The sequence below is a fragment of the Calidris pugnax genome, unplaced genomic scaffold (genome assembly GCF_001431845.1).
Source record: "Calidris pugnax isolate Ruff unplaced genomic scaffold, ASM143184v1 scaffold102, whole genome shotgun sequence".
In the NCBI taxonomy this organism is placed as follows: Eukaryota; Metazoa; Chordata; class Aves; order Charadriiformes; family Scolopacidae; genus Calidris; species Calidris pugnax.
This window is the reverse complement of record NW_015090846.1, coordinates 950972-966011: the sequence shown is the minus strand read 5'-3', so window position 1 is coordinate 966011 and position 15040 is coordinate 950972. Positions and strand designations below refer to the sequence as shown.

At 55.8% G+C, this 15040-nt stretch overlaps 1 protein-coding gene across 2 annotated transcripts in view; it reads right to left on the bottom strand.

Moving 5' to 3' along the window:
• Positions 1-2384: 2384 nt before the first annotated feature.
• Positions 2385-15040, bottom strand: part of ASS1 (argininosuccinate synthase 1) — a 26499-nt gene continuing 13843 nt past the window's right edge. For both annotated transcript variants that reach the window (XM_014942776.1, XM_014942775.1), the window contains exons 11-16: positions 14340-14424; positions 13137-13201; positions 8864-8995; positions 4984-5140; positions 3193-3258; positions 2385-2676 (exon numbers count right to left, since the gene is read on the bottom strand). In XM_014942776.1, coding sequence (XP_014798262.1) covers positions 2622-2676; positions 3193-3258; positions 4984-5140; positions 8864-8995; positions 13137-13201; positions 14340-14424 — 560 coding nt within the window. In that variant the 3' untranslated portion in view covers positions 2385-2621. The remainder of the gene's footprint in view (positions 2677-3192; positions 3259-4983; positions 5141-8863; positions 8996-13136; positions 13202-14339; positions 14425-15040) is intronic.

Below are 15040 nucleotides of genomic sequence, written 5' to 3'. Positions count from 1 at the left end.
AGCAGCCCCACGGCACAAAGAGGGGGTGCAGCTTCCCAAAGGCATCCCCAGGGACACCCAGCCCCAGGGCAACGAGGGGCTGCCTTGGAGCAGGCTGGAGCTCAAGTGATGGGCAACGACGCAGGGGGACGTACAGAAAAGCTTTGAAGCCCAGCAGTGACCCAGGTCCCTTCCCGGGGTCCCTCCTGGCTCTTCCCAAGGACAGGGAGCCCCCAGCCCACCCTTACAGCCAGGTAGGAGTTGCAGAAACAAGCCCACCACCTTGAAAGTCCAAAAGTTATCCCCAAAATACCTCTGCCAGGGAGTTATCAGATGGTTCAGGAGCTGCTCACACTGCTCTGCTCGCCCTCTGCTTCTCTGTCCTGCTGCAATGTGAGGCTGGCAGCCCCAGCCCCTGAAACACCCCCCTGAGACACACCAGGAGTGGAAGGCTGGTGGGAAACTGCAAAGGGGGCAATAAGAAACAATCAAATCATGGGAACTGGAGGGGCTGATGGTAATTAAAGTAGTAAAGTAATTAAACATGTGGTGTTTGACTCAGAGCATCCTATCACTGCAGCCCCCAGTAGCTGCACCCAGGGCAAAGGGCAGGCACTTGCTGGATTTTCTCTATCCTGTGACCCTACAATTTTCAAGAGACTTTTTTTTCTGCTGCAGGGCTCGCACTGGGTTTGACTTGGCTTTTCAGATACACTGAGCTCTGCTTTACCAGCACGATGCGCTTTCAGTCCCGTTGGAAGCAGCAGTTGGAGGCCGACACATGCTGCTCCTCCAAGTCTGACCACAGCCACATCCACCACCACCTCCCAGCACAGCCCTGTGCTGCCCAAAGAGCTGGAGCTGATGGGGTACATGCAGCATCCTCTGCCCTCACCCAAAAACCTCACTGCACATCCCAGAGGGTGTGGTGAGACATGGACACCCTCGGGTCCAGGCTCCGAAGCGCTGCAAGGAGGGTGCTGGAGGAGATTCGAGGCCTCAGATTTAAATGGCTTTTTCCAGCTGATGATTTAAGCACCCTGGGGAGAAGTGGCCCAGCCTGTCAGATGAGCCCTCCCCAAGAACATCCAGCATTTCTCAAGCATTGGGGAACTAGAAGCTTCTGCTGTGACATATTTTGGGGGGTTCTGCCCCCTTCCTTCCCCCCTCCCCCCCAAAAAAAAGATATCAGCTCCTCATTGCACCAAGCTGTTTCAAAGACTGGACACTTCTGCCCTGGCCAAGCCTCCACAGTGTGTGGGAGGGCACCAGCTCTGTTCCCATCTTGCTTTTTGGATGATCCCCCCCAGGAGATGACTCCTGACGAGGTTTCAAGGGACGCTGCTCACATGGGACCCCCACGTGAAGCTGCACTTCCAGCTGAAAGCAATGGGATGCAGGGAACGGGGTGGCCCCACGCAGCATCCCCCCCCTCCCCGCACCCCACGGGGGTCGGACAGGCTCCACCAGCCCAGAAAACCATTTCTCTCCCTTTGCCTGACAACCCTCCGCTGCTTTCTCCTCCCAAGATGGTCGCTGCCAGTAATAGCAGGGAAAGTCACATCCAAGCTGGGAAAATAACATGTTATTTTCCCAGCTGTGATGTCAGAGCTTGTCACGCTCACCGGCTCGGCAGCGGGGCAGGCAGGGCATGCCTGGACGTCCCCAAATGGCCACCAGGCCTGGCTGTTCTCCCCCGGCAGGGCTTGCAAACGTGTTCTCCTTTTTGGTGGCAGCTTTGCTTTTGCTTCCCAAATGTGTTGGAAAGTGGCACATCCCTGCTGCTGGGATGGGGCTGCCCGGTGCCCCGTGGATGTGCCGGCCTCTGCAGGATGCAGCATCGCACCCAGCCCTGGAAGATGCACCATGAGGACATCCCAAACTGGGTCCTTCCCCACCAGCAGCGAATCCTGGGCATTTGCATGGGTTAGAAAGTGTTTTCTTTCTTTCCTCCTGCTCCCACCATACGTTTCCAAGCAGATCTTCCCCTCCAAGCCAACCCTGCATCCCGAGCCTGGGGGAAGGAAGGACCCACAACCCACTCTGGCACGATGGCAGAGAAACCCACTGCCCAGTCCAGCTCCTCTCCTCCCACAACACCCTTGGAAGATATTTTCCCTGTTTTTTCCTTTTCAACAACCCCCAAATCTGCTCTTAAAAGGCACTAAAACGAAGACAAAAGAAGGAGGCTCAAATCCTCTTAACCCATCCCCACTGCCCAGCTCACCCCTCCGGACCAGCACCGCGCAGGGCGATGTCCCCCGCTCCCCACCTTCACAAGAAGGTACCGACAAACCCCCCCCCATCCTCGTCCTTCAGAGGCACTTAATCCATTACAAATTTCACAAAGCCCAGCTCGGGGAAGCGCTGGGCCAGAAGAGCAAACAAACAAGGCAGGAATAAAGCCTGGCTCTCAATGAGCGGACCCAGCGCGTGGCTGGGTTTTTATTTCTTTCCCCACTTCTCCTCCGGCCCGACCACCTTTTTTTAATGATTGCATTTCACTTGCCGCCCCGTAACAAAGCCATCACCTCCGCCGTGACTCCGGGGAGACGAGTTACAATTACAAATTACCACCACAATTAGTGCTAGTTCTTAGAGAAATTAGAAAGGGGAGCGGGAGGCCGGCGTGCGATTGATTGCTATTCATCCTGCTTTACGGTGACCTTGCTCTGGAGACGATGATATTCCTTCAGCCTGGAAACCGGATTAAAAAAAAAAATTAATTGTAAATTAACAGTAATAACACACATTTCCTTTCAATTAATTTAAGCAGAATGAGGGGGCGTGAAGAGCAGGCGTTTGTTAAGGCCTGTACAGTTTAATTATTTTTTTTTTTTCCACGAGATAATGTAATTAATTTATCTTAGAGGGGTGGGGGGACATGGCGGATTCAGGGAGAACAAAGCAGTTAACAGGCAATGGAAAAATTAAGAGCCCATTATGTAAATGTGGCGTGTTTTACAGCCCTGGAGTTGGGGGGCGGGGGGTAGTATGGTGGGGTCTGAGAAATAAATAAAATAACGAGGCCGGCTGTGCTGGGGAAGGCTGTAATTAGGCTGGGCTGGTGCTGGGGGGGCTGGTGGCACCCTGGTGGTCAGTGGGGGCTTGGTGCACCCTGAGAGTCGGAGCTGGGAAGGGGAAGAGCCATGGGGGTGCTGGGAGCTTTCCCCCTCCCTGCTTTAGGGAGGGTCCCACCTCAACCCCACAGACCTCAGCGAGTTGATGTTGATGAAGCCGGTGGCATCCGCAGGCTCGTAGTCCCCTTGCACGTTCATGCTGTGGAGAAAAAGGCACTGTCACCAGGATGAGGGGCTCCAGGGGGTGCTTGGGGCTGCCTTTTGGGATGGGACAGGACTCGGGTGACCCTGGAAGTGGCTGCTCCCTCAGGCCAGTGTGTGCTGCCACCCCATCATCAGCTTCAGGTGGATGTTGGGGGCTTGCGGTAGGGTCCCTGCCAGCCCCCAGGAAAGGGGCATGTGGCTTCTGGAGCAGTAGAATCACAGGGCCACCCTGATGGCCATCGCCAGGCTCCCCAAGCTCTGCTAGAGACTCCATGGTCCCTCACATGCATCATCACCCTTCCTTTCTGCTCTCTTGCATCACTCAGGGATGCTCGCCGGGTCCCGGAGCCATCCCCCAGCTATGGTTGTCCCATGCCAGGCAGGGACATTGCCCCGGGTCCTGGGCAGGGGTTGTTGCCCCAGGCAGGGGATGGGGTCCCGGGTAAAGGACATTGACCCAGGAAAGGCAGTGATGCTGGAGGACACCCCCGACACCCATGGGGTTTATGGCCACGGTGGCCGGTGCCTCAGCCCGACGCCGAGCACATCCAGCTCCCCAAAGGCAGCAGCCGCCCGCTGAATCCCAACTCCGATGGTTTCCTACATCCCCAAAACACACGGCTCATTTCCCAGAAACTGCAAACCTTAAAGGAGGAAGGAAGGGGGGGGATAAAGAAGAAAAAAAAAAAAAAAAGAAAGAGTTTACAATGATTTTACCTCCCCTGACGGGCTACAGAAAAACCTCTGTGCTTTTATTTTTGCTCATTCGAGTGGTTCTGACCTGCTCTATAATTACGTTACTTTCTACCTACTGTGCAGAGGCATTTCCACACAGCTCTGCCTCTCACAGCTTTCTCTCGGGTTCCTGTGACGCCGTCACTCAAAGGCTTTCAAACCAGCGATGTAGAAATCAAAAAGAAAAGGAAAATGGTTGGAGACGCAGGGAGAATAAGTGCCCCTGCTTTTCTCTCCCTCTCTCTTTTTCCTCTGTCCCACCCCCCTCCATCCTCCTTTTTTTTCTTCCCTCTTTTTTTTTTTTTTTTTTAATACTTTATTCATTTAATCTCTCCAAGTGAGAGTGCGAAGCATAATGAAGGGTTGGGACAGATTATTAGGAGCTGTTGATTTTGAGGGGGAGGAAAGGGGGGAAAAAAAGCCAGAGAAGAGAAAGAGAGAAGATAATTTGACATTTACTCCGACTGATCTAAACTCATTCGGGTGTATTTATGGCTTATAAAGTGTTTAGAGAGATTGAAAGGGGTTGAGGGAGGGCTGGGGGGGGAGCGGGCGAGCGAGAGAGAAAACAACGTGAAGAAAAAGGAAAAGCCAGAGGAAAAAAAAATAATATTGACTTGAAAACAGAGCTCGTGCTTTGGCTGGGCACTTGGTTGGGAGGACGCTGTCCCTGATGTCACCAGGGATGGGACGGGATGGGATAAGGGTGGGAAAAGATAGTATGGGATGGGAAAAGGTGGGATGGGGTGGGACAAGGTGGGATGGGATGTTTGCTGCCACCACCCCTGCCCACCCTGACCGGAAAAGCCAGAGGAAAAAAAAATAATATTGACTTGAAAACAGAGCTCGTGCTTTGGCTGGGCACTTGGTTGGGAGGACGCTGTCCCTGATGTCACCAGGGATGGGACGGGATGGGATAAGGGTGGGAAAAGATAGTATGGGATGGGACAAGGTGGGATGGGATGACTCCCCAAGCCCCACTCACCTCACCAGCTCCTCGTTGTACAGCGACCGTGGGGACTCCCTGCCCAGGATGTAGACCTGGCCCTTGAAGACAGAGAGGCGCACGGTGCCCACCACCCCCTCCTGCGAGCGCCCGATGCAGTGCCGGAGGAACTCACACTCGGGGCTGTGCCAGAAGCCTGTGGGCAGGAGGCAGGGTCAGTGGGGACACCAGGGAGGCTAGGGTCCTCTGGGAGCACCCCAGAGTGCCCATATAGGGTGGTCTCCCCGGGCTAAGTCCCACAAGGGAGACCTTATTCATTTACAAGGGAAGGGATGTGATCACGGGACTGGGAGAGGTGTGAGGACACCCAGGTTCAGCTCTGAGTGGTGGAGACCCCACGTGTGTCCCTTCCCCTTGGTGGCCCTCGGGTTCCCATCTGGGAGAGGAGGCTGGAACTGGCTGGTGGAGAAGAGGGAGCAGGGCCATTCTCCTTCCAGCTCCACAGGGTTTCCCTTCCCCTTGGTGGCCCTCGGGTTCCCACCTGGGAGAGGAGGCTGAAACCAGCTGGTGGAGAAGAGGGAGCGGGGCCATTCTCCTTCCAGCTCCACAGGGTGGGGGGTGATCACAGAAATTAAAAGCTTCGTTAAATTAGTATGAAACTGCCACTCAAAACCCACCATCTCAGGAGGGTCAGGTGGAGACAAACAGATGGACACAGAACTGGGGGAGGAAGGGGGGGCAGGAAGGGTGATCACAGAAATTAAAAGCTTCGTTAAGTTAGTATGAAACTGTCACTCAAAAACCACCATCTCAAGAGGGTCAGGTGGAGACAGACAGATGGACACAGAATTGGGGGAGGAAGGGGGGACAGGAGGGAGTTGCCATCCACCAAGGCCACTGCGGATGCACAGAGGGGGCCATGGCCCTGCCTGCCCACCTCCTGTCCCTAAGCAGGGTAATTAGCCAGGGAGCCCTGGGAGCCCTGGAATAAAGCCTGGGAGATGGAGAAGGAGATAGAGGCAGAGAGAGAAAGAGCCCATTCACCGCCCTCCGGTCATCCCCAGGTTTTATCTCTCCCATCGCCCTCCCGCTCCGCTCACACACCGGTGCCCTCTCACCTTTCCCTTCCCAGCTGGGCTCCGGGGCTGAAGCCATTAAAGAAACAAACAATTTCTTTTGTTGTTTGGCCTCACTGCCCCCCCGAGCAGGGCTGTATCCTGCAGCCTTGTCCCCTGGGTCTGCACAGCCCTTCTCCATGGCACGGCATCAAAGCCCTGCAAACCCTCACCACTAAAACCATCCCCCTGAGCCAGCCCCCCCAGCCTCGGCCACCCCACCACAGCACAGCTGGGGGGTTTGGGGACCCCTTCCCCACAATCAGGACTGCCGTGCAGGGAGGGACCCCACCTCCGGGCAAATACACCCCTCTTTTTGGTAACCACCCTCCAGGCATGACTCTTTGAACATCAGGATTGACGTGGGGCTGTTGCATCCCCATAGAAATAAACCCGAGACACATTAAAATAATAACCAGCTACTTAAATCCTGACTCTGACAGCTCCAGGTGTGAGGAAGCATCCCTCAACCCGAGACACATTAAAATAATAACCAGCTACTTAAATCCTGACTCTGACAGCTCCAGGTGTGAGGAAGCATCCCTCCCCCCTCCCACCCCCCCCCGCAGACACATCCCCCACTGGAAGTGATCCCCCCTTAATGACCTTCCCGCCTTGTAACCACGATCCTGCCCTAATCACGGCGCGGGCAGGGGGACAATGGCATTTCCGCACCTGGCCCTACCTGTCGGGATGGAACTGGCTTCAAAGCCACCCTCCACAATGGGATCAATGGGGACTGGGGGAAGATAAACACTAATTCTCCCCAAATCAGGGACTAGTTGCAATAATGAGGTGTTAAAGGAAGGTGAGCTTGAAAGCCTGGCCTCCGGCATGGGGTCCGGCATGGGGTCCAACACGGGGACCCACGGGTGCTGTTTGCACCCCACTGGGGTTGTTCCTTGTCTAGGAAGGTCTAGGGCCATGCCAAAAATCCCCAGGGATTCAGCATCCGGAGCCAGGGAAGCAGCAGCCTTCACCTGGGAGAGGTGGGGAGGGAGAAGCGAAATCACAATTCCCAGAGTGACTCTTTAATCTGGTGGCTTCACAACAAGCAAGTGGTTAGAAATAAATAAACAGGTTTATGCTTGAACTAAACCAAAAAAATATAAATAAAAAAAAAGTCACAATAAAGGCAGTCCAGGATAAAGTCTAATAAAAATAGCCAGAGGCAGGAGTGGCATCAGAGAGTGAATTAAGGCAGGAGCTGCGATTCAAGGGGAAGGTAACTGAGAATTCTGCAGCCCCAGAAGCCCTTGCCCTGCCAGGGCCCTGAAATATGGTTTAAGCAGCAAAAGGGTGTGTGCATTAAAAGCCAGTTGCTGAGGAAGATGCAGGAGGGAATGACCTTGGAGGGGAAGGTGCCAAGGATGAGCACAGGCGTCAGAAACTGCAGGGGAGAAGACAGCCTGACCCAGTCCCACCAGATCTGCTGCAGCCCCCAGCCCAGGCTCCCAGAGTCAGGTTATTCTCCAGGGGATCTCCCCATGGAAGATCCCATGGGAATCATCCCAGCCCTTGCAGTCAGAGAGAAGGACCTGAAAAGCAATGGGAGGAGGAACCGTGAGGCTGAGAAGTCAGGACGTGAAAAAGAAAAGTGTTGTTTGTCCAAAGGGCAGGAAATCTCCCCAGTGTGGAGTCTCCAGCTCCGAACGGGGCAGGGGATGGAGGAAGATCCAGGGCACAGGGACACACCACTGTGCTTGGAGCTGAGCTGCAGGCACCCAGGTGTGGGTAGTGGGGTTTTGAGCCCGTCTACAGCATCTGGAGCTAATCCTGCTTCCTTCAACTCAACACCAGCAACCGAGGAGACCCCAGGGCAGTGCTGATGTCCCCTCCCAGTGGTGCCATTCCTGGCCCTCCAGGCACAGCAGCATCATGGCCCACAACAGGCTGTTCCCTGCAGCACCCGAGGACTGAGCTGAGACCCCTCAAACTCAGCCCACAAGTGGACCTGAGCTGGAGCTGCCCGGTGAGCCACAGGAGGAAGGGCTTTATGTCTGTCCCTAACTGTGGGTACGATGTCCCCTTGTCCCTCACGGGTCCCAGCCCACCCCAGCTGTGCTGGAAGCCCCTCCGGCAGCCCCCGGCCAAGCCCCGACCCGCAGTGCCCCTGTGTGGGCTGCACACTGTATAGCACGGCCAGGACCCTCCCCTTCTCCTCCCGCAGCACCCCCGGACCACAGTGGCCAGGGACACAACACCTTGAGACTCCCCAGCGCCACACACCCCTGTGCTTCTCCCTCCCAGGGCACAGGGAGAGGTCTCCAGCTTCAAACCCCACCATGGGGAGGGCCCATGGGTGCCCCATATCCTGGTGTGGATCCATGGTGTGCCTCATATCCCATATCCTCTGGGTCAAGGGCAAGGTGGAGAGACGGAGGGGTCAGAGGAGAGATACAGAGAAAGGTGGCATCGAGGGGACAACGGGATTGTGCATTACAGCCTGTGAGACATCCCAATGTGTTGGATGGGATGGTGGAGGTGCCAGGTGGGAGAGATGGTGGGAGCATTCCCCACCAGCAAGCCCTTGTGGAAGGTGACATCCCCACTTGGAGACAGATGTAGAGACCCCTCAGCACAAAACCAGGCAGGGTCTGGGTTAGAGCTCAGCCCTTGGCATGAGCAAACCCATCTTTTCTCCCCGTGAGCAGCCTCAAAACCCACACCTGAATTTTACAGCCCCCAGGGCAGGTACCAGCAGGACCTGCAGCCTCTGGTAGCAACCAGGGAGGAGGAGGAGGAGGAGGAGGAAGGCTGGGAGGATGCTGTGCCACAGAGCTGGGCCGAAGGACCATACATACCGTTGTACACCAGCTCAGAGAATTTCAAGGCCAGCCCTTGCTTGATTTTCCGTACTTCCCGATCCATGGTGAAGGCCTCGATATCTAAATGCGCATGGTATAGGATCGTTCCCGCTGGGGTCTCATAGATACCTAGCCATTTTTCCAGGCAGGGGGAAAAGCAGAAAAAGAGAGAGAAACGAATGAGACCAAAACTGTCAGCAAATGACAAAAAATAATGACTTGGCTGACAGAAGGAGCTGTGGTCGAGCGCATTCAGTCCCAGCTTGCTGTAAAATGCATCTGTCATTATATTCATGCTGGGGCCGAGACAGTCCACTCCGCACCTTGCGGAGAAAATTTCTAGATTCCCCTCTTTGAAGAGGCACTCTGACGAGGCTAAATGACAGGGTTTGGGAACCGATCCCCCCACCGATCCGTGCCCAACGGTCTGCAGCTGAAAACCTGTAATTAAAGGAACGACGCGGGGCACAGGCACGGGGAGCGGAGGGCCTGAAATACCCTCCTCTCCCCTCGGCTGGCGAGAAAGAGCCCCGCGAGGCCGCTGCGAAGCAATGAGGCTACCTGGGGGCTGGGAGGGCAACCTCATTTGGGGCTGGCAGGGCCCTCTCCCCCCCCTGTCCCTTCCTGCCTGCCCCCCACCATTACACGCGGCCTGGGGATGGAGGGATGCTTCATTATTTCGGTGATGGGGGCTAACGCCGCGGGCGAGCTGCTCTCTTTGTTCCAGCTGCTCGAGGCTCGCTCGGTACATAACATGTTTATTTGGTGTTTAAATATGAGCGTGGCCATGTGGTGCTTCGCTCCAGGTGGGATGCGGGTGGAAAGCCAGAGGGGAAAAATGCTGGGCCAGGCCGGCAGCAAACACGCGACGGCCATGGCTGTAACCTGCCCATGGTCAAGATGGCTCCACCAGCACGTCCCTGTCCCCTGGTGGGGACGGTCCCCTCCCAATGCCAGGCATCTGTGCTATGGCACAGCCATGGGAATGACAAAGGGCACCTGCAGGTTGTGTTTTACTGGCACACAAAGAAAGGCCACGGAAAACTGTCCCTGCTGAAGGGGACGTGTCCCCAGCCAGCCCCAGCCTGAAATCCCAGGCTGAAATCCACACAAGGCAGTGCCCACTCAGTGCCCTGGAGTGTGGCACAGGCTCAAGCATGTCCTGTCCCAGGGTGGCCACAGTCCCACAGGCACGGCAGGAGCCCTGTCTGCCACGGCAGCCACTTCCATCAAATCTCATCCCTACCAGCGTCCATGATCCCAGCATCCCACAGGCAAGGGATGGGTCTCTGTCCCAAAGGAGAGCCATCTCCTCTCCTCTCAGGCCACCCCAGCGATGTTGTAGCCCAGTGCCCAGGGGCAGGTCATGGGATGGTCACTGAGCACCCATCCCCATGGGGCTGCAGGAGGAAAAACCTGAATTTACACCAAACACCAGCCATCCCCACGGGCACGGCGGTGGCACAGGAGCTCAGGGGACTGCTGTATGCCCCCTCCAGCCCCAGCCGTGAAGCCAGCACAATAAATAGTCCCTCTCCTTCCCCTTAGGAGGTGTTAAAGCCAATTTGGGCTGACCAAGGGTTTGGGTTCATGTCCTGACCCCCACCTCCTGCCTCTCTGTCTGCACCCCTGCCCATCCCATTCGACTGGTGCCAGAGGACGGGAGCGTGACAGCCGGGGCGGAGGGGAGCTGACAGCCACGCTCCCAGCCTCGCCACCGAGGAGACAAGAGACACCTTCAAAGTGACACTCGCAGCATCTCCAAGTGTCTATTTTCATCTCCCCGTGTTTACAGGAAAAAGACAGAGGTGTCAGCACTGCAGCCTGGCGAAGCTTCAATCACCCCGTAATTACTGCTGGGGAAGGGGGGGGACCAGAGCCGGGGGGGACACATGGAGGGGGGCAGCCAAGGAGACAGCTGCCGCTGCTTAAAATTTTCTAATTTGTAACCTCGGCTGTCAGTTCACCTCCATCCGAGCAATTTTGCTGCGCTGAGTGCGGGCTGTCACTCCTGACGGCATCCGCGGGATGGGACGGGATGCGGCGGCTTCCCGAGGGGAAGGGGAGGATGATGCTGCCCATGGGAAGGTGCTGCCCAAATTTCTACCCCTGGTCCAGGGCTGAGACCGAGTGTGGCCTGGTACGGGCTCATCACAGGGAAGGGCTTTTCCACTTTTCTCTTCCATCTGGTCAGCAAACCAAGGCGGGGGGAAAAGGGAAAAGGAAGGAGGAAAAGCCCCAGCCGAAGGCAGCGCTCGGCTCTTTTGGCAGAGGTCGTCCCCTCCTTCCCGCTTCCTCCCCACTGATTTCATTTACTTCACTTAATTAGCCCCCCTTCGGAGTTAAAAAGATAATTTGATAATGAGGATGTGAAAAGGCGGGAGAAGCAGGGCCGGGCTCCTGCTCACAGCCAAGAGCCCCCAGCCGAGCTGTGCCCCCCCCAGCCGGCTGCAGCGCCGCTCCCCGGCACCCCATAATTACCCACCCTCCTCCCACTAAAACAAATACGGCAAAATCGAGTTAATAGGGCTTAAAAGGCTGGCGTGGGCATGCTCAGCTCGCCCCTCGCCCATTAGGCCTTAACGAAGTTCAATTAGGAGCTTAGTAAAAATCAATGCAAATGAGTTTTTCTCTTCCCCGACTCCCCGGGTCTGGGAGGTGAGGGAGAGGAGGCACCTGGCAGGAGCCTTCGCTGCCACCACAGGAGATGCCACCTCTGTGACCATGAAGGGCTCTTGCTCTACTGCTGACTGCCCGTGCCTCAGTTTCCCCTGCAGAGCAGGGGTCCCTGGGGAGAGGGGGTCCATGTGCTGCCCCCAGGAATCTGCAGAGCCCCAAGCCATCGGGGCCACCACACACCGCTGGGATTTAAGGAATCATCTCCCACCTGTGAGCCTGGGTCCTCTCTCCTGCCCTATTCACCCTAATCCCATTTGGGGTCCAAAATGCTCCTGGAAGTGGGGTGGTGGGGCCATCCTGAGCTGCCTGCACCCCAAAACCCCCGTGGGGAGGCAGATGCCAGCAGCACCCTCCTGCTCCAGCCCCCTCCCATCCCATCTCTCCATCTCTCCCACAGAACATCTCTCAAAGCAGATTTCTGGGAGGTTTGGGTTAATCCCATGGAGCAAAACTGGGGATAGAATCCTGCTCAGAGCAAGGGGAAAACCCATCACCAAGGTCTCCCTCCCCCGAGGCACACGCAACCCCCCCCTTGTCCCCAGAAAGCCCGGTGCTCCCGCGTCTGCCGGCACACAAACACGGCAGCGATCGCTTGGGAATGTCACGCAGGAGACAGAGATGACAGTTAAATGGGGTTTAGAGAAATTATTAAATGCTGGAAGGGTCACTAGAGCGTGTCAGTGGCTCTTAAAAAAATAAAATAGATTTTGACAAATTACTCAGCATCCTGCATGCAAATGTGCAAGCTGGTGCGTGCGGTTTGGGGTTGGGGTTTTTTTACTTCCTTCTTTTGGTTTTAATTTGATTATTCAAACTCGGATCAAATGATTTTGGGGTTTTGGGTTTTTTTGCCTTTTGTGGCTGCTGCTCTTGCAAAGGGGCCGGTGCCCCGTGGTTGGGGAGGGAGATCGGGGGCTGAGCCCTATCAAAATATTTGCCGATGCTCTGCACGAAGGGCAAGTTTAAAGAAAAGGAGCATCTAATTAGGTATTAACGAGATTTAAAACAAAAGAGAAGGCACAAGGAGATGGGAGATGATAATGAGCCCTCTCATTACTTAGTTCTGCACAGAGCAGCTCGCTGCCTCTGGAGATTTCTTATGAAGCTGTTCCTAATGGATGATCAATACTGAGAGTCACAGCCTCAAAAACACATAGATAAATCAAAGAATTGGTTTTAACAAAACCCTCGGTGACTTTCATTGGCCTCCTCCACTTTGTACCCGTGTTATAGAGCCTTGTACCCTCTGCGTCCTCCCACAAGCATCCTCCCTCGTGAGCTCACAACTTGGCACTTTTCCCACTGGGGACAGGTCTCACTCAAGACCTGGGGTCACTGGTGGCACTGGGACCCCCAGGGCTGGACCAAACAGTGGCACTAGCAGCGAGGGGGCAGCTGCCTTGGATAGAAGTGAGGAGTCACAGGGAAACCTTGGTCAAAAGCTGATGGGAAGGGAGCAGTTGAGGGCTGCTGCTGTGACCTGAGCCAGAACACCCTGGAGATGCTGAGCATCCACCACGTCCCCCAGGGTTTTCCCTTATTTTTGCTGGTTTTAGGACGGAGATGGAACTGCTGGCAGTTGGCCACTCACCTCTGGACTTCATCCCGACAAAGCGGTTCTCCACGATGTCGATGCGCCCGACGCCGTGCTTGCCCCTGCGGAGGAGAAGGGAGGTAAGACATGGACGGCCACGAGAGGTGGGTCAGAGGGGTGGACAACTGGGGACAAACCCCAAATGACAGCATGGCCAGCTCCTGAGCAGTACTGGTGACCATTGGTAGTGACCCCCAGATAGAGTAGGTGACAAAGAGACGGATTTTCTCTCCTTTTCCCCCTCTTTGCTGTGTCACCAGCCTTTCCATCCCCACTCATCACTGGGGGTGGAAGCACTGCAGACAGCCATGGCACTTGGGCCACCAGAAAATAAACCATGGAAGGAGACAGGACACATTGCAGCTGGACTCCCGATGACCCAAGTAATTTTAAAACCACTTAATTAACATTTAAAAAGTGAACTACATGGAAAAGTTCATTGCCATTCAGTGCCGGGGGGGGACGGATAAAGGCAGAGACACAAAGGAGGATGTCTGGGGACTGGGTGGCTCTTGGCACAGAAGTGGGTGCCCTGGGGGGTGCTGCTGTACTTTTGGGCAAGCCCCCAGGGATGGCTCTACCCCGGTGGCAGCAGAAACTGGGCATAGGGTGGCAGAAACCAAGGCAGAAGACCCCGAAGGAGCTGCTGCCATGGAGGCAGAGGGGGGACAGAGTGATGGACCCAGCCAGCGCATCTCTGAGCACCAAAATGGCCAATTCTCCACCCAAAAGGGACACTGAGCCCCCCTTGGGCAGGCAGGGTGAGGTGATGCCCCCCGGGATGTGGGAGCTGGGGGTCCGGAGCTGAGCTGGGAGCAGGGCAAAGGATGCTCTACAGACAGGGGGTGCCCCAGGGGTTGAGCCCCCCTCTGTGGGCAGGGCAGCCCTCACCTAACTGTGTTGCTGGGACATACTGTTAAATGCAGAGGGTGTTAATATGACTTTTTAGCTCTCCCTGTGTGCAGGGACCATAAACCCTAAACCCTGTGCTCGTGGACTCTGTGCCCAGCTGGCACCTATGGCACAAGAGGGACCCAACTGGGACCCAGCTGGGACTACCCCATCCCACCATCCCTGGGCTCACTGGGACGTGCCTGCTGTGAGATTTCACTTCCATCCCACCCCGGGGACCCTGCCGTTGTCCCCGCTGCCAGCTGGCGGGGAGGTGGCAGCGGTGGCAGGGGACAAGGTGGCACTCACGCGATGTCGTTCAGGTACACGAAGAGCTCCAGGGCCGAGCAACGAGTGGCTCCGTCCCCGGCGTTGGTGACCTTCACGGGGACACCTGCGGAGGAGGGGAGGGAGGACGGGCAGGATCAGCCGGTGTCAGAATCCCCCCGGAACATCACCCCGCGGGCGTTAAATAGATGTGACAGATATGAACTCTAAATAACTTCTTAAAAAGGCATATCCAAGCTGGTGCGGGGTGGGGAGGGGGGGGAGGTGAGGGGAGGGGGACCCACCTCGGGAGACAAGCGAAATAAATAAATAAAAAAAAAGGCCATAAAAACGTCCCGTCCCCCCCCCTTCTTTTCCCCTCTCCTCTCCCTCTCTCTTTTTTAGGGCCTGTGAAATTGCAACCAGGCCCTTAACTAATTGAATTTCACGCTCCGCAATTGTCTTATGGCACAGCACCTTCTGTCCCACCAGCCCCTGCCGGGGGGTGCTGACAAATGTGTGTCCCCCCCGCCTCCGCCAGCCTGGGGAGGGGTGTAAGGGGGGGACCCCCACACCACGGCACGGCTGCTCGCACACGCACGCACACGCACCCCGCGGCGGGGTGCTCCCCGCCATGAATTAATTATTGCACCTTTTTTCTTTTTTTTTTTCTTTTTTTTTTTTTTTTCTTTTTTCCCTTTTTTTTTTTTTTTTTTTTTTTTTTTAAGTGCGGTGGGGGGGGC